Source organism: Microtus oregoni, unplaced genomic scaffold (genome assembly GCF_018167655.1).
Source record: "Microtus oregoni isolate MIOR12 unplaced genomic scaffold, Mior012 000000F_ref0000247, whole genome shotgun sequence".
Classification (NCBI taxonomy): domain Eukaryota; kingdom Metazoa; phylum Chordata; class Mammalia; order Rodentia; family Cricetidae; genus Microtus; species Microtus oregoni.
In genome coordinates this window covers 26,637,859-26,656,305 of record NW_024543059.1, presented here as the reverse complement: position 1 = coordinate 26,656,305, position 18,447 = coordinate 26,637,859, and the positions used below count along the sequence as shown (strand labels likewise).

Here is an 18,447-nt window from a genome sequence, read left to right as displayed (position 1 = left end):
ATTCTGAATGCAGATTCTTGATGAGATAAATGACTCACAACTGTTTACCCAGGCATTATGAACTGCCTCGTCACTGTCCATGATGGACAATGGTAAGCTTTTAAACTTTGATAGACTCCAAGATTTGTTTAACTTCTCTTTGTATTCAGAATTTTATAGTTTTACCTCTTACATTTAGGTCTGTGATCTCCTTTTGGTTAGTTGGGTTTTGTGGGGAAGGTATGGTGTGAGACAGAAAATAGGCAATCATCCAATACTGTTTGCTGAAGACTATTCTTCCCTCCATTGAATATTCTTGGCATCTTTGCTTTAAATAAGCAGCAAATAATTTATTTTTGGACTCCCAGCCATATTTCATTGATAGAATTATCTGTCCTCATGCCAGTACTACATTCTTTTGATTAATGTAGTTAGTCGAAATGTTTGGGAATCAGAAAGTGTGAGTTTTCCAATTTCATTTGAAACATTGTTTGGACTATTGTGAATCCCTTGCATTTCCACATGAATCCTAAAATCAATTTGTCATGCTTGGCAAAATAAAATCTTTGGGGGATTTTGAGAGTTATTATTTAAATCTACAGATCATTTGGTATCTTCCCTTCCTGTTAAATGTTGTATTGCTATGGATGGAACTCACTGGTAGCCTACTTGCCTAGAGTACGCAAAGTCCTAGATCAAGTCCCAGCCCCACTCCACCCCCCAAAAGAAATCCTCTCATCCATGAACATTGGATATCTTTTAATTACTTAGATCTTCCCTAATACATCTTTACAATGTGTTTTAGCCTTCAGTGTAGAAGACTTACAGATCTTATCTTATATTCTGAAATGTTTTATTGTTTTTGGATGAGGCTTAAGTGATTTCTCAGCTGTTCTTTCCTAGTGTGGCTGATTTTTATAGTTAGTCCCACATCTTCCAACCCACTGAGCCTCTTCCAATAGTTACTTTAGTTTATTCTTGGGATTTGTTGTGCATACGATGTTAGCATCTGCAAATGGACACAATCTTACCTTCTTTGCTCCTATCTTCGTCTTTCATTTATTTATATATTTACTTGTTTACTTTTGCCTAATTGCCTAAGATCCTCCAATACACTGTTGAATAGAAAAGGCAAGTAAGATAAGCTTTTTTAAAATCCCTGATCCTAAACGGGGAAAAAATCATTCAGTATTTTGAAATTAGTTATGCTGTGAGGTTTTTTTTTTTTGTCATGCTGAGGATATTCCCTTTCTACTCCTAGATGAATTTGCTAACTATTCTCTTTGTTTCTATTGAGATATTATGTAGATTTTATCTTTTATTAATATGGGTGATTATCTTGCATTTCTAAGGTAAACCAATTTCATGATAGTGTACAATTCTTTTTAGATGTTGCTCAACTGAGTTTGCTGATATCTTGTTGAAGTTTTATGCATATATTTATACATAACATAACACTGTCTCTAATGCTATTTTATACCAGTATAAATCCCTATAACCAAGGAAATAGTTCCATCAACTATTTAGCAATTTAAAAAAACTGAAGCAAAACTGTATACAGTAATGCATATAATTTTAAAGAAAGATCATGTTTTTAAAATAGCAAATATTGATATTGTAGTATAATATGATATTGAATTATAAAGCTACTCCTAACATTCATGTACAATGTAGACAAATATAAATATTATACAAATTTATATTTATGCAGATATATGTGCAATAACATATGTAAGTGACCATATATCAAACTGATAAAGGTGTTTCAAATAAGAAAGATAAATGGGATAAAGTATACTTAAGATTCAATTTTTCATAAAAATTTTGCAGTCTTATGCATTTTTGTTTAATCATAAAGATGACTTCACTGGTATATGTAAACCTATGTTCTAACAAATTACACTATAAGCCCGGAGAACTTCCTGTCCCCTGTCTCACAGCCCCTCACAGCCTCACAGACCTGTCTGCACAAGTAGCTAGTGCAATTAGAACTGTGTCATATATAATCTCCCAGTAACTTTCCAGAGAAGCAGCATGGGCCCTGTGCTAGTGCAATGTTGAGTCTTCACTGTCCACTTGCTTGGATCAAGAAGTGCTTAAGAAAACAGTAGAACACAACTTGGAGTAATCACAGGGTAGGGACTGGGGGGTGCTCCTCCCTGACGTCTGAATCTGTTGCTTCGTGGATTTATAACATAGTGGCACTAACTGGAGGATTCATAATATGGTGGCCCTAATTGGAGGTGTTAGAAGAAAGGCGGGCCTTTGAGTGTGACCCTGTGGCTGAATCTTTTTTGTTTTGTTGGTTTGAGGAACAAGGTTACACTGTGTAGCTTGGTTGGCCTGGCTATGTAGACCAGCCTATCCTTGAACTCACAGAGATCTGCCTACCTCTGCCTCCTGAGTGTGGCATTAAAGGTGTGTGCTACCATGTCCAGTCTGGAGCTATATCTTTTCCCTGACCTGCTGTGGTTATATTACATGAAATATATGTTATATATAAAATACTTTGTTTCCTTTGTTTAATTCCATGTAAATAACCTTACCTTCACATACGATAATGCAGAACAGTGTACCTATTCCTGTTGCAATCAACAAATAACTAAGTAAAGACAGATCACATTTAGCATTCATGTGACTCTTTTCCATTTGAAAAGTTATTTCAAATGCCTTGAGAATAAGGTGCTGTCATTTGTGAGGCAGGGGAGTTCTTTTTTTTTTTTTATCCTAGAGATTGAACAGCTTGTGTTATGAAGAGACAGTGACATCAATCCATTGTTTTTATGTATCTATTGAGATTGTGCTGTTGTTTTTCTCCCCAACAACGTAAGACCTCGGAGCAATCAAACAGTATTTAAATTTTCTATGGTTTAGAGCAATGGTCTCAACCTTCCTAATGCTGAGACCCTTTAATACAGCTCTTCATGGTGTGGTGACCCCAACCATAAAATTATTTTTATTGCTGCTTTATAACTGTAATTTTGCTACCTTTATAAATCCTAATGTAAATAATTTTGGACCTAGAGGTTTGCCAAAGGGGTCACAACTTACAGGTTGAGAACCACTGCTTTAGATGAAGTATGGGTTTGTACCATGCAAATTGATGTTCTTATCACTTCATGTGCATGACGCTTGTTTAACTCTACATGAATATTTGTGCAGTGTATGTATTTTAAATTCTCCTTGTACCTTGCAAGAATGTATAGCATCAGAGTAACAGAAGTGTGTGTGTGCACGCGTGCCTTTAAATGCACTAAGACAAGTTGAAAAGTCTGAAAAGCATTGAAATATTTTTATAGTGTGATGTGGTATAAGTCAATTTTAGTTTTTAGGTTGATTAGGTTGCTTCAGTTATTTAACACTATTTTATAATGCAAGGGCAAGGGAGAGCCTTCATGTAGCTGGGCCTAGAAATCTCTAAGTGTGTTTTTACATGTAAGTCCCTCTACTGTTTCCATGATCCCACATGAGGGTCATGTAAATGCAGACCCCGGCGTCAAACCTAAACATAGGTGTAAATGATTACCAGCCTGCTCTCTAGAATCTCAAAACCACATTGGGCCACTTACTGGCTCAGTTTTCTCAGTAAAGCTGGCATTCCCTGACTCGCTCCCTGACAGCTGCCAGGCGTTTCCATCCTGAGTGGTTACTAACTACCCACATCTGAGCACCATGAGCGGCCACAGTGTGCACAGTCCCACTCTACAGAGAAATAATCAAGGAAGCAGTGTGTGCCATGACAGTCACAGAAATCATCTCCAGGGCAGTGGAAGCAGGAGGCGATGCACGGCAAGGGAAGGTGGTGGCTCCGTTGTAGGATGAGTGGCTTGGCTTTTTGTTATGCTTCTAGGGATGTTCAGAGGAAAGCCAAACTGTGACAGAGCATGAAGGAACCCCTGACAGAGGCGGGGCCAGAGCACTCCTTACGTGTGTGCCATGTTGATTCCAGGCAGTCCTAACAAGTACCGCTGCCTAGGTGGCAGAAACCATGAAATTGTGGTTCTTCGCCCGGAGGCAGGAAGTCTGAGATGAAGGTGTGGGCAGGGTTGGTCTGGTCTCCTCTGGCTTTTGGTGGCGGTTTGGTATGTAGAAGCTTCACTGACATCTCCACCTTCATGTTCTCCAGGCGATTGCCTGTACCGTCCCTGTGTGCAAAGCCCTTCTTCTTCAAAGGTATTTCGGGCTGGCGAGATGGCTCAGCAGATAAGGGTGCTCGCCACCAAGCTTGAAGGCCTGTGTTTGATCCCTAGACCCCACATGGTGGAAAGAAAGAGCTGACTTTCCTAAGTCACCCCTGACATCTATATATGTGGCGTGGCACACGTACCCCTCCCCACACATACAATAAACAAACAAGTAAATCTAATTTTAATAAAAAGGAGTCCTGTCATATTGGATGAAGGTCCTCCTGACGCCAATACGACATTGTATTAGCTAAGTACATATGCAACCCTCCTGTTTCCAAATGACAGCACACTGGAACATATACAAATCCCTACATATTTCTACAGGGTTGGATTCCATCCTGACTTGTGTTCATTGCCCTCTGTAGAGCGACTGGGTTCTGGGGTTTCAAAATACGTGCTCAAGAGAGGGAATTGCAACTCAACAATGGAACATTCTAGAAACTGAATGGCCAAGAAATAGTGAGCTTAGAAGAAAGAACTCCATGTGAGTTGGTGATTGGTCTCTCAGGCAGGGTCAGCCTGCAGTCTCTGAACTCACCACAGGGGACGTGGTTGGGCAGTTTAGACGGGGGATTGTGTAAGGGGCCTCTGATCCAGGACTGAGGTTTGCTTCAGTTGCCTGTCATCTGTCACCACAGGTTATATTGAAGCTGCTGTCATTCCGGCCGGAGCTCGGAGGATCCGCGTGGTAGAAGACAAACCTGCTCACAGTTTCCTGGGTAAAACAGAACTCATTCACTCAAAGTTGCTGCTCTAAGAATTGTTCCTTATGGCTAGATTCTGGAGGCTCTGGCTCCACAGTCTTATCCCAGTGTTGGATTAGCCACGCATTCCCTATTTACCTTCTCCCGGGTTAACCCTGGCATTACACCTGCGCTTTCGTTGTAATACCATAAGGACTCAAAATGGACCAGACAGCCAGATCCAAGGAATGTTTGGCACAGGTGAGGAGAGTAGAGTCAATTAGAACCATCACTTCTGGACAGGATGGAGAATGAAAATGGGGAGGAATCCATGAGGTGTTGGGGAACAATATTTCCCAAAATGACTCCTGAAGAGTCAGGTGCAGTTAGCCCAGGCAGCGTAGGCCCACGGTCTATCCCTCAGCAAGCCCCTGCAGGCTCTCTGTAGATGCCCATTACTGAGTAAAGAGCGATGGCTCTAAGCTGAATGTCAACACAGAGCAGTACTGGCCTTCCTGAGCTCTGGGTACCTAACCTCACAGTGACTGACTCTGCTGACTTTGAGCACGTACACCTACGTATCTCTATAGGTTTGGATTCCATCCTGACTGGCGCGCGTTGCTGCTGCCACCGAGGGACTGAGTCAGTGGAACACCTCCTCCCCCACCCCCAGCTAAAGGAGTCTCTCTGAATGATTCCAGTCTTGCCATTAACCCTTTGTGAAGAGCAGCCTGGTCCTGAGCATCAGGGAGTCAGAGCACTGCGCTAACTCATGAGTGTTGGTTCCAGGGGCCTCAGGAAGAAAGCAAATGTTCCTTAGGATTTCAGGGGCTGCTCAGCTCTTGGTCCACCAGCAAAAAATGCGGTCACCCATATCCTTTGGTCAGTCTAAGCCCCAAGATCCTTGTTTGGGTTAAATTTCACACTAGATATGACTGATCGCCTATTCAGGGTTCTTTCTCTCAGCCTGTGTTGCAAGGTACTGGGGAGGGGCATATAATTTTTCAGTATTTGGGGTAACTCAAAATTGCCCATGAAACCTTTTAGTCTGCACTTTTAACACACAAAAAGAAGCTGTGTCTTAGACCACATTCCTGACCTTTTAGATTATACAGAAGTATCCGCGCCTTTCTTAGAAATGGTCACAACTTGACTTAATTCTAATGAGACCGTCACAAAAAAAATCTCTAGCAGGTGCATGTTAATCAAGACCATGGTTCTGTCATGCAGAGCTTGGTGTCATGTGCTATTATAGAACCTTCGGTGACAGTGCTGTACGTGCTGAGGAGGAGAACTGCCTTGTAAGCGGAGGCTGCTCTTTCATTTCCTGTCACCCAGACCTGAAAAATCACACAGAAACTATATTACTCACAACACTGTTTGGCCTATTAGCTCGGGCTTCTTATTAACTAACTCTTGCATCTTAAATTAACCCATTTCTATTCATCTGTGCATCATCACGAGGTTCTGTTCTGGCATCTTTCTCCTTAGGCAGCTACGTGGCATCTCTTGGCTCTGCCTACTCTCTCTATTTATCTCTTCCAGCCTGGCTGCATTCTGCCATGCTATAGGCCGAAGCAGCTTCTTTATTAACCAATGATAATAAAACATTCATAGCATTCAGAGGAGAATCCCTTATCGCTGCCTAAAACTGGCCATTTCTAGAGCGGCAGTCTTTTCTACTTTCCCAGAGATTCCACCCCTCTCTGTTCACTTGGGGAAACTGGGTCAGCTTCCACAGTATCAGAAGTTTTGCAACTTAGTGTCACCCTCAAATTTACCTTTCCCAAATAGTGCTCTTGGTAGGAAGGTACCATTTTGGCAACCATGTTTCTACATCTTACAAAAGTATAAATCACAGTGGTCTAAGAGCTGGCCCAACTCTGAGAACCTCACAACAGTTCTTCCATAAAGCAAAAACAGGTGCTCAGCGGGTGGTTTCTGGGCTCCCAAGATGCCCCAGCACCCGCCCTGCCTGGCCTATCTCCCTGTGCCTGGATGAAATGATAAAGCTCCCTCCATTTCTGCTTTTCTGTGGAGTATAAATATGGCAGAGGACATATCAGAATCAATAAATCTTCAATATCTAAGCCCTTTAATATAAAGGAACTCTTCCCTAGAACCCACATTGAGGTCAAGAAAAAAAAAAACTGGCGGCGGCTGCTGCTAGGGGCAGGGGCCTTGCTGTCACTGTCGGTCCTGTCAGCTCTGCTGTGGAAACCTAAAGACCACATATGTAAAGGAGAGTAGTGACATCCATGTTTGTGGTTCCGAGTCATTGTGCTTTAGAGACCTGACCTCCACACCCCAAAATACCGCAGAGTATCGCTGTGCTAGATTCATAGATAGCAAGCAAAAGCCCCCCACTTGTGTGCCCAGTTCCTCACTCCATCTGAATATACCAGTCTGCAGCCTCTCAGAACTGTCCATGGAGCCCATTGGGACCAGAAATTGACTGATGGAGATATTTCACTGTGTGCACTGCAGAGAAGCTAATCTGTATCCCAAGAAGATTGATTTAAATGTCCGTATGACTTGGCTCCCAGAAGCAATGTTGTGCCTCTACGGGGGCTTGGAGCCAGCCTTGGTCCCCTTATCTTACCCCAAATTCATAATCCCAGTATTCCAAGCGCTAGAACATGGACGGGAGCGAGCCTGAAGGTGGTCCACACTCGCTCGTTATGTTTCTAGAGTCAGCTCCAGCGGGCCGTGTTTCCACTCAGGGCTGGGAGCTTTGCAAGTCAACCCAGTGTAATTCTGAATTACTCTCACATTTGCTGGGAGCAGTTCCTGAAGAATTTCACCCCCACCCCCCCCCACCCCCACGCTGGCTGGCTGGCTTTCTGCTCAAAACCACCTGGAACAGGAAATGCCTCCACAGTTTGTATCCATGGCTAAGAACAGAGCTGGCTGGACTCCTAGTGGAAATTAAAGAAAAAAAGAAAAAGAAAAGAAAAACTGACACAGCGCCAGGAATAGAAGTGGGTTGACTGTGGGTCAGGTCTTCCAGTTGACTGCGCAGGGGGAGAGCTGCAAAGAACCCATTGGCCCTCTGCACCCCCTGAGCCAGCCCTGACAAGGAATGACTCTCCTTGCTCCGTGGAACCCTTGCTGTCATCTTTCATGGTACCTAGAAGTCCAAGATGGTAGAAGAATATCTACCTGGAGAAGGGTCTGAGCTGAAAATGGTTGGATGTTCAGCATGTGACCTTATTATATTCTGGACCACGCAGAGATCTTGTTCGGCCATAGTGACCAAATAAAAAAGTACATCTGTCCCTGTGGTACCCTGCAAAAAGTCTGTCCAACAATTGAAAGTATAGAAGCAACGCCCACCAAGTGTGGACCCTTGTTTTTGAATTGTGGCTTAAAGCATTCTGCCTATCGCCCAGGCAGAAGCAGGTAGAGGAATCTCCTCAACAAACCAGAACCTCAGACCTTTCTTATGGGAAAGGTCCAGTCAGACCACTGGAGGAATCCCACTTCCTCGGCTGTAAGTCTGAGCATGTGTGGTCGTTTGGATCACCTTGTTGAGTCTTCACTGAGTCCCCAGATCCTTGTGTTGACTGCAGACTGATTTGGTCTTGATATGCTTACAGACAAAGAGGGTTTGATGCCTGGGAGCTGAGGGGATTGCAGCTGCATTAAGAAAATGGGTTTACTGTATATACTGGCCTCAGGACAAGCTCCTGAGTAGAGCTTTTCCACAAACCCTGCTCAGGTCCACTCACAAGAGGTCACAGAATCACTAGACTCCACATGGAAGCTACCTGTGCATTCTCAACAATGACCTTGATGTCCTGAAACACCCCAAGACTGAAGTTTCACCTTTTGAAAGGCATGTCAAGTGCTAAATTCTGGTTTTTATTTTCTGCATGGAACATGGGATCTTAGAAATCTGTGTCTTGCTTGATGACTCCCACCCAAGTCAAAAAGGTTAAAAACTGTCCCCATGTCTTCAGAAGCTCTTGTTTCAAGTTCTGCCTGCACTAAGAAATCACAGCAGGAAATATGAACACCCCTATTCTGTGTACCCTGTTCAGATGGGCAGAGGGCTCTGCAGCCAGGGCCTCTATTGGCTCCACCTCCGCCTTCCTCATCAGTAGCTGCTTCTACTGTGGTTCCCCTGGGACTCAGCAGCTAACTATAGTGACAGTCCCCCAGCCCTTCCCTCTCAGATGTTGGACTTTGAGCATAAGCCAGGGAGATGTTGGGTTCAAAGCTGGTATGAAAGAGTCACCTATGCAGGAGGTTACTGCAGGATGGTAACAGTGGCTCAGGAGTGAGTGCTCGGCCTGCTGCATCTCTGGACTGTGGAGTTTGTGTTTGTAAAGACCTGGGATGGCTCTGAAGTACCCATAATAGTATTTTTTTCTTCCTCTGGCTGTGTTGCCTTTGCCTTGGCTAGTAATTTAACAGGTTGGCCTCCTAAAGCGTTCCATTTTGTGCACATATTCTACGTTTACTTTATCTATTCATCTATCAGTTGGCATCTAGATTGATTCCGTGCTCTGCCTGCTGTGGGTATTGCTGTAGCACATCTCTGCATGGTACTGATTTAATTTCCTGTGGATATTTACTGCAAGTGGGGAGGCCAGATAGATCCTAGGCTGGCTCCATTCCTCTCCTGTGGATTTGCCATAATAGCCAGAGACACATGCATTCCCAGCTACACCGTGTGGGATTTACCCCTTGTCCTTGCCACCGTTTGCTAATTCTTGTTCTATCCCTGGGCACATGCTGACAAGGGTAAGCTGCTTTGCATCTCCCCCGTGAGAGTGAGGAGTTTGGGTTAGAGGGATTGTTTTGTTTGGGTTTGGATTTGATTTGGTTCGAGGCTATTTTTTTTTTAACACTCGTAAGGTATTTACATTTCATTCTTAAAGAAGGATCAAGTCGAGCAGAATGGTTGACACCTAAAGTCAAGAAATGCAGTGAATTCCATTCTGGGCTACGGTGTAAAAGCCTGTCTGAAATGGGGGGGGGGGAGGCAGCTGGAGAGATAGCACGGGGGTTAAAGTACTCACCGTTCTTAGAGAAGACCCTGGTTCAACTCCTGCTTCCCACACAGTGCCTCGCAACTGGCCATGACTTCATCCCTGGCAATCCGGTGGTCTCTTCTTGGTCTCTTTGGGCTCTACCTCCACGTGGTGCACATGAACTCATGCAGGAACATGCACACATGTGCATAGAAATAGAAAAGTAAATAAAGCTTTTTAAAGCTCCTGGGGATTGGAACAGCGCTTGCCTGGAACACAGGAAGCCCTGGGTTCAATCCCCAGCCCTGTATAAACGGGGCATGATGGTGTGCACCTGTAACCTCAGCACTGGGAGGTGTAATTGGGAAGATCAGAAGTTCAAGGTCACCCAGCTACATAGGGGTTTGAGCAGAACTGTGTTAGAGATGATGTTGGTCACTTGGCCATCTTTAACCTGTCCTTGGCAGTGCAGAGGGTGGAACTGGAGGAGACTGTGATGTACAGAAAACCAGACAGAGAAAGACAAGTCCTGTGTGTTCTCTTTCACACGTGGAATGTGGAATAGTGGTTATTGATATATGTAATAGACACATAATCAACTCTCATACTGAACCCCAAAATAGTACTACTAATACTTGTTAATAGGTTTTTAATATAAAATGGAATGGGTGAGTTTTGCCAAAGCTCCAAGACATGTTTTGTGGCCTTGAATATACCAGCGTAGAACTCTTTCATCAGGCAGGAACCCATCTCCTGCCATAGGTTTGGACTGGGTCCTGGCATCTCCAGCCTCCAGCTTCTCCCCCAATCCCATTCCTGGAATGAGCAGTGGGATAGGCATCTGTGCTGGAAGATGTGCCATCAGCCCCCACAGCTCTTTCTCCTGGGAACCAGAAAAGTTTGCTGTCTGTGACCCAACCTTCTATCTATGGTGCCCAGAGAATACAGTTCTCTCACTGCCGGCTCCTGCCTGCCCTCGTGGTGGCCTCAGACTCAGGCAGGACCCCCACAATCCCTCCGAGAACAGGCTAAATGGTACTGATTTTCCAATGCTCAACTTCCTTTGCAGCTCTCAAAGACTCCAGTAAGAGATCCATCAACAGCGACTGGAAGATAGAGCTCCCGGGAGAGTTCCAGATTGCAGGTACGACCGTTCGCTATGTGAGAAGAGGCCTATGGGAGAAGTTTTCAGCCAAGGGACCCACCACAGTGCCACTGCATCTGATGGTGAGTGCTGGCCCTGGACATTGGCTTAAGCTGGCATAGTAGTAGGTTTACTAGTCTTGTTCCCAAGACCTGGGTGGAAGGCGATGCCTCTGGTTCTGAGGAGTTTGCAAGGCTCCCTGCTACCAAGGCCTTTTTGTCTTAACTGTTATTTTCATTTGTTCATTATTTGTGTATACGGATGTGTGTGATGTGTTTATACAGTGTGTGTATGTGCTGAAGGAACATGTTCCTGAGGGCATGTAACTGTGCATCCCGGCACACATGTGTGCACATGTGTGTAGATGCCAGAGGTCAGCAGCCAATGTCTTTTCTTGATTGCTGTCTGCATTTCCTCTTTGAGACAGGGCCTCTCACACAACCTGAAGCTCGTCAATTTGTCTAGGTCCAGTGAACGTCAGCAGTTCCCTTATCTCTCTACCCACACCTGCAGTTCTGAGATTAGACGTGCTTGATGTCATGCCTGGCTTTCTTCATGGGTGCTGAGGATCCAAACTCAGCTCCTTGTGCTTCTGTGGCATATTCATATTACTGACTGGAGCATGCGTGTTGCTGACTGGAGCATGCACGTTACTGACTGGAGCATGCATGTTCCGACTGGAGCATGCACATTTATCCCTGGAGCATGCATATTAATGACTAGAGCATGCATGCAACTGTCTGTAGTGTGCATGTTACTGACTGAAGCATGCACGTTCCTGACTGGAGCATGCTCGTTACTGACTGAAGTATGTCTGTTACTGACTGGAGCATGCATGTTACTGACTGGAATATACTTGTTGCTGACTGGAGCATGTACGTTACTCACTGTAGCATGCATGTTGCTGACTGGAGCATGTATGTTACTCATTGCAGCATGCATGTTGCTAACTGGAGCATGCACGATACTCACTGGAGCATGCACGATACTCACTGGACATGCACGTTAACAACTGGAACATGCACAATACTGACTGAGCCATCTCCCCAGCTCTTCCCCTCTCTCTTGGTTCCATTCCTTCCACCTCAGGGTTCCTCCCCAGAATGTCTTTCTGGTTGCTCACTAGCAGAGCACCTAGCTTTTTCAAAAGAAGATGCTTCCAGGAAGAGATTGTGCAGTCACATGGGTGACAGCCAGGGATAGCTGGTACCATTAAGCAGACGGTCATTGTCTTACTTTAGGGTTTCCATTGAGGTGATACAACACCATGACAGAAAAGCAGCTTGGGGAGGAAAGCGTTTGTTTGACCCACCTATCCAGAGTTACAGCCCACACTAAAGGAAACCAAGGCAGGAATCAAACCAGGTGGGAACTGGGAGGCAGGAACTGAAGCAGAGGCCATGGAGGGGTGTTGCTTCCTGGCTTGCTCTCCGCGGCTTGCTCAGCCTGATTTTTTACAGCACCCAGGATGGCCTGCCCAGTGGTGGCCCCACCCACAACTGATTAGGTTCTTCTACATCAGTCACTAATTACAGAAATGGCTTACGACCCCATCTATGGAGACATTTTCTCAATGGAGGTTCCCTCCTCTCAAGTTGACATCAGACTAACCAGCGCAGCTGTGCTCAAAATCTGTTTTTGCAGCAGACGACAGCAAACATAGAGCCGCCCCACAGTGGGAAGCACCTTCTGGAAGTGAACTGTGGATGCAATGTAGGTACCATGCAGACTGGTCAGATTCTGCTTGTGACCAGCACTGGGGAATTAGGAAAGAATCAGATTCCATCTTCTGTTTACTCCCCGTGTGGTCTCAGGAAACCTGTATACTCGGGCTAGCCAGGATGCCAGTGTTATCTCTTATTTCCTGGGAGCTCCATGATTGCCACTTAAAAGTGGGCTTGGTATCAAAGGCCTCCAGGGCGTCATGCCACAGCTGCCTTCTCAGGATCTAAGCGACCTCATGGACTATATACGACAACACCCCATTATGGATAATTTTGTGAAGGTGCTAGAGATTGAACACAGGCCTTGCGCATGCCAGGTGATGTTGGTTGATTCTGATTTCCTGAAGATCAGGGTTTGCAGCAGTTTGTGTGTGTGTCACGAAAGCACAACTTGTCCGAAGTGCCTGCCGGTCTCAGAAGTCCTACCCTCTCTCCTCCCCACTTATCTGTGCCCCTAGAAATGAGCTAACACTCAGATTATCTGGCCACCACCTCCTGCGGGTGTTGAGTGTGGCCTGATGAGGGTGCTGACCCCTTGTAGTTTCGGCGGAGCTGAAAGCCAGCCAGCTTCCATGTGGGCCATAAACTGTCTGGGACTCTGCCAGGGATTCCATTGGAGATCATTTCTGCAAGTTGATCTCTGCGACCCAGGGACCTGTCCCAGGGCCATTTCTCCAGGATGAGACGTTTCCCAGTCAAAGCCTTTGAAACAACCACCCACAACTATTCTGAGTTCAAAGCAAGTATTCAGAGGGGCACAGAGGGGGCCCATGCAGAAGTATCAGCTGTTAGAGCTGGCCTTTGCCCTCTCTAACAAGCCCTGAAGTGTGCATAGGGCTTTTCTTCACCAAAAGCTCTGATAAGCAGATGAGTCTTCAGCCCAGTGAAGCCTGTACCAGCCTCAGGCTGTTCGGACCATAACTGAAGTCAGAGAAAGCATCTCACAGCCAGCTGGATTTTTCAGCCCTTATTTAATATTTCACTTTTCCTCCCTTGAAATGTGCTTTTTACTCCACTTCATATCAGGGTTCCCTTGCCTCAGCATAGAAAGCCATGTTCCCCGAACTGTGGTGCGTACATTACTTTCACCATCAGGGGTACCTACAGAGTCCTAGGGACCAGCATTTGAAACCAACTAGACACAAAAATGCACTAATCCTACAAGGCTAAGAAACTGGTTTCATATGGAGCCTCAACTTGTCAGCCTCATTCCCACACTGAGGGGAATAAAGCTCTCTGAGGAAGACTACTCGCTTAATTTTGTTTAGTTTTTTGGAGGGCAGTGTTATTGTGATTGTTGTTGTTTGGTTTCATTTTGGTTTTCAGCAGGAAGCACTTCTCCAAGTGCATGAGTGCAGGTCTGTTTGCTGGGGAAATAGAAAGGTATCACGTCTACTTCTAGAGCTCCTGCCCCGTCCTTTAACTTAGCCTTGCAGGCCCAGGCAGCCTGAAACAATTCCCTCTAGTCACCTGACACTTCCCATCCTGATTTGCCAGAGCCCAGTACACAGAGGTAGGCTGTGCACCCTGCCTGTAGTTCTCCAGATCTTTGTGGCTAGAGATGAACTTGCTAGCCCTTTACCCCCAGGGACACTCACTGGTCTACAGCCAGGTCCCTCTCCCACAGGAAAGCCTGTTTTGCAGCATGACATATATATATATAACACGTCTGCACTATGTCAAAAGCCAGTCGGGCACCTGGAGGTCTGACATGGTGTGTCATGTTTCCCCCAAGCAAAGCCCTTCCATTCTTAACCCTCACTAGGATTCCAGATGTGTGGTCCCCAAACTGCAGCTCCCACAGGCAGATACTTCTCTGCACCTCCATCTACCCTTAGTGTTAAGCCCTTCCATTCTTAACCCTCACTAGGATTTCAGATGTGTGGTCCCCAAACTGCAGCTCCCACAGGCAGATACTTCTCTGCACCTCCATCTACCCTTAGTGTTCAACCATGAGCCAGACCTCAGCCAGGCAACAGGCGTAGTCATCATCTAGGCTCCATGACAATACCCCAAGTCCCTCTGCCTCAGACATTCATGGTCTTGAGCCTGACTTACCCCTGAGTCTATTACTGCAGTGTAGCAGTGACTGTGATGGGGTACACACACTGCAGTGTAGCAGTGACTATGATGAGCATACACACTGAGGTGTAGAAGTGACTGTGATGAGTACACACACTGCAGTGTAGCAGTGACTGTGATGGAGGACACACACTGCAATTGAGCAGTGACTGTGATGGAGGACACACACTGCAGTGTAGCAGTGACTGTGATGAGTACACACACTGCAGTGTAGCAGTGACTGTGATGAGGACACACACTGCAGTGTAGCAGTGACTGATGAGTACACACACTGCAGTGTAGCAGTGACTGTGATACAGTACACACACTGCAGTGTAGCAGTGACTGTGATACAGTACACACACTGCAGTGTAGCAGTGACTGATGAGTACACACACTGCAGTGTAGCAGTGACTGTGATGAGTACACACACTGCAGTGTAGCAGTGACTGTGATGAGTACACACACTGCAGTGTAGCAGTGACTGTGATGGAGTACACACACTGCAGTGCAGCAGTGACTGTGATGGAGTACACACACTGCAGTGTAGCAGTGACTGTGATGGGGTACACACACTGCAATGTAGCAGTGACTGATGAGTACACACACTGCAGTGTAGCAGTGACTGATGAGGACACACACTGCAGTGTAGCAGTGACTGTGATGAGTACACACACTGCAGTGTAGCAGTGACTGTGATGAGTACACACACTGCAGTGTAGCAGTGACTGATGAGAACACACACTGCAGTGTAGCAGTGACTGTGATGGAGCACACACTGCAGTGTAGCAGTGACTGTGATGGAGGACACACACTGCAGTGTAGCAGGGACTGATGAGTACACACACTGCAGTGTAGCAGTGACTGTGATGGAGGACACACACTGCAGTGTAGCAGTGACTGATGAGTACACACACTGCAGTGTAGCAGTGACTGTGTTGGAGTACACACTGCAGTGTAGCAGTGACTGTGATGGAGTACACACACTGCAGTGTAGCAGTGACTGTGATGAGTACACACACTGCAGTGTAGCAGTGACTTGATGAGTGCACACACTGCAGTGTAGCAGTGACTGTGATGAGTACACACACTGCAGTGTAGCAGTGACTTGATGAGTGCACACACTGCAGTGTAGCAGTGACTGTGATGGAGGACACACACTGCAATTGAGCAGTGACTGTGATGGAGGACACACACTGCAGTGTAGCAGTGACTGTGATGGAGGACACACACTGCAATTGAGCAGTGACTGTGATGGAGGACACACACTGCAGTGTAGCAGTGACTGTGTTGAGTACACACACTGCAGTGTAGCAGTGACTGTGATGAGGACACACACTGCAGTGTAGCAGTGACTGATGAGTACACACACTGCAGTGTAGCAGTGACTGTGATACAGTACACACACTGCAGTTTAGCAGTGACTGATGAGTACACACACTGCAGTGTAGCAGTGACTGATGAGTACACACACTGCAGTGTAGCAGTGACTGTGATACAGTACACACTGCAGTGTAGCAGTGACTGTGATACAGTACACACACTGCAGTGTAGCAGTGACTGATGAGTACACACACTGCAGTGTAGCAGTGACTGTGATGAGTACACACACTGCAGTGTAGCAGTGACTGTGATGAGTACACACACTGCAGTGTAGCAGTGACTGTGATGGAGTACACACACTGCAGTGCAGCAGTGACTGTGATGGAGTACACACACTGCAGTGTAGCAGTGACTATGATGGGGTACACACACTGCAATGTAGCAGTGACTGATGAGTACACACACTGCAGTGTAGCAGTGACTGATGAGGACACACACTGCAGTGTAGCAGTGACTGATGAGGACACACACTGCAGTGTAGCAGTGACTGATGAGAACACACACTGCAGTGTAGCAGTGACTGTGATACAGTACACATATCGCAGTGTAGCAGTGACTACTGTGATGGAGTACACACACTGCAATGTAGCAGTGACTGATGAGTACACACACTCACAGTGTGTCAGTGACTAATGGAAGATGCCATCTGGAGAGCAGCACTTGCCTTTGTTAGTGTTTATGTTACTGTGACAAGCACCATGACCAAAATCATCTAGGGAAGGAAAAGGTCTTTTTCATATTGCACTTCCAGGTCTGTCACTGATGGAGCTCAGACAAGCAAGACAGGAACCAGGAGAGAGGAAATGAAGCAAAAGCCATGGAGGAATCCTTCTTACTGGCTCGCTCCTCTTGGTTTGCTCAGCCTACCTTCTTATAGCACCCAGAGTTGGCAGCACCCACAACAGTCAAGAAAATGGTGCCACACACTTGCTGATGGGCCATTCTGATGTGGACATTTTCTCTATTGATGTTCCTCTTCTGAAATGGCTCTGGGTTGGGTCAAGGTTGACATAAACTAGCCAGCACCGAGCTTATACCCAAAGAAATGGTTAGTACTGGTCTCATCCCTTTCTAGAGAAAAGCAGCATTTGTGTCTTTCACATCTGGAAGCACAACCATGTGGGCAAATTGATAGAAATGTGGATCCTGCTGCATGATATCGAAAAATACCACAAACAGCCTGCATTTCACTGCCCCAAACTCCTCCTGTAAACAGGTCCTCTGTAGAATAGAAAAGACCAGGATTCACCAATGATGGTGTGTTCACCCCACACACTACCCAAGTCCCTGAGGAACTTGAAACTGAGACTGCACCTCTAGCTTTTTAACCTGCTTTGCTCTTCAGAAGAGAGCTGGCTAGCAGAGAAAGAGTGACGTCAGCTCGGATTACACCTTCAACAGTCTGTGGGTGCTCACTCCATCTCAACAAGGCCTCCCTTTTCTCATGGCTCCAGGTGCTGCTCTTTCACGACCAGAATTATGGAATTCATTACGAATACACCATACCTGTAAACCAGAGCACTGAAAATCAGAGTGAGCCCGCCAAGCCACAGGACGCTCTGTTTCTCTGGACGCACAGTGGTTGGGAAGGGTGCAGCGTGCAGTGCGGAGGAGGTAAGGTGGGGGTGAGAGAGGTGAGGGTGCAGCTGAGGAAACACTGACTTTGGGGCCCTCGGCTTCAGTCTGCCCAGTGTGGAAATAGAAAATGTATGGTTCCATAAGAACTTAGGCCCTGAAAATCTCAATAGAGCATGTAGCCAAGGTTTCCCAGGTCCTGCAGGTTAGAGGGCCCACACTGCTCCGTGGCCTGGAGCTTAACCCTAGCAGTAGAGATTTGCCAATCACATGAGTAGGTGGTAGGTATGAGAATAAAAATGGCCCTGAGGATATTAAAGTAGATCTGCAACTTGGTGGAATAGGACCAGATGAAGACCTCACCGATACCCAAGTATCCTCTTTGCCACAGTCACCCTCTCCAAGGTGCAAAGCAGAGGGTCCTCTGGGTCGGGCAGAGCACACCTCGAGTGGGTGCTGATTCCGCGTCTCTCACGGTCTCAGGAGACAACCTGCCCCCTCTGTCCACACCTGCACATCGTCACCTCTAAAGTGTGATGACTGCCCCACACTTTCTACTGTGGAGACTGCATGTGAGCCAAAGGGACTGTCACACTGTGAAGTCCTGTGGTAGCAAGGGTGGGGTGCCCACTAGTAGGGCATTAAGAAGGAGCACTGGGAAGCTGCCCATATTCTGATAAAGAGCTCCCCAGTCATGCCAGCAAATGTCATTCAACACAGCGGGTCACTAAA

The 18,447-nt window shown here is 46.2% G+C and overlaps 1 protein-coding gene across 1 annotated transcript in view; it reads left to right on the top strand.

Moving 5' to 3' along the window:
• The window catches only part of Adamts17 (ADAM metallopeptidase with thrombospondin type 1 motif 17), a 291,689-nt gene that overhangs the window by 211,186 nt on the left and 62,056 nt on the right, over positions 1–18,447 (top strand). Inside the window, exons 16-18 of the mRNA XM_041652890.1 lie at positions 4,805–4,885; positions 10,898–11,055; positions 17,595–17,754. Coding sequence (XP_041508824.1) covers positions 4,805–4,885; positions 10,898–11,055; positions 17,595–17,754 — 399 coding nt within the window. The remainder of the gene's footprint in view (positions 1–4,804; positions 4,886–10,897; positions 11,056–17,594; positions 17,755–18,447) is intronic.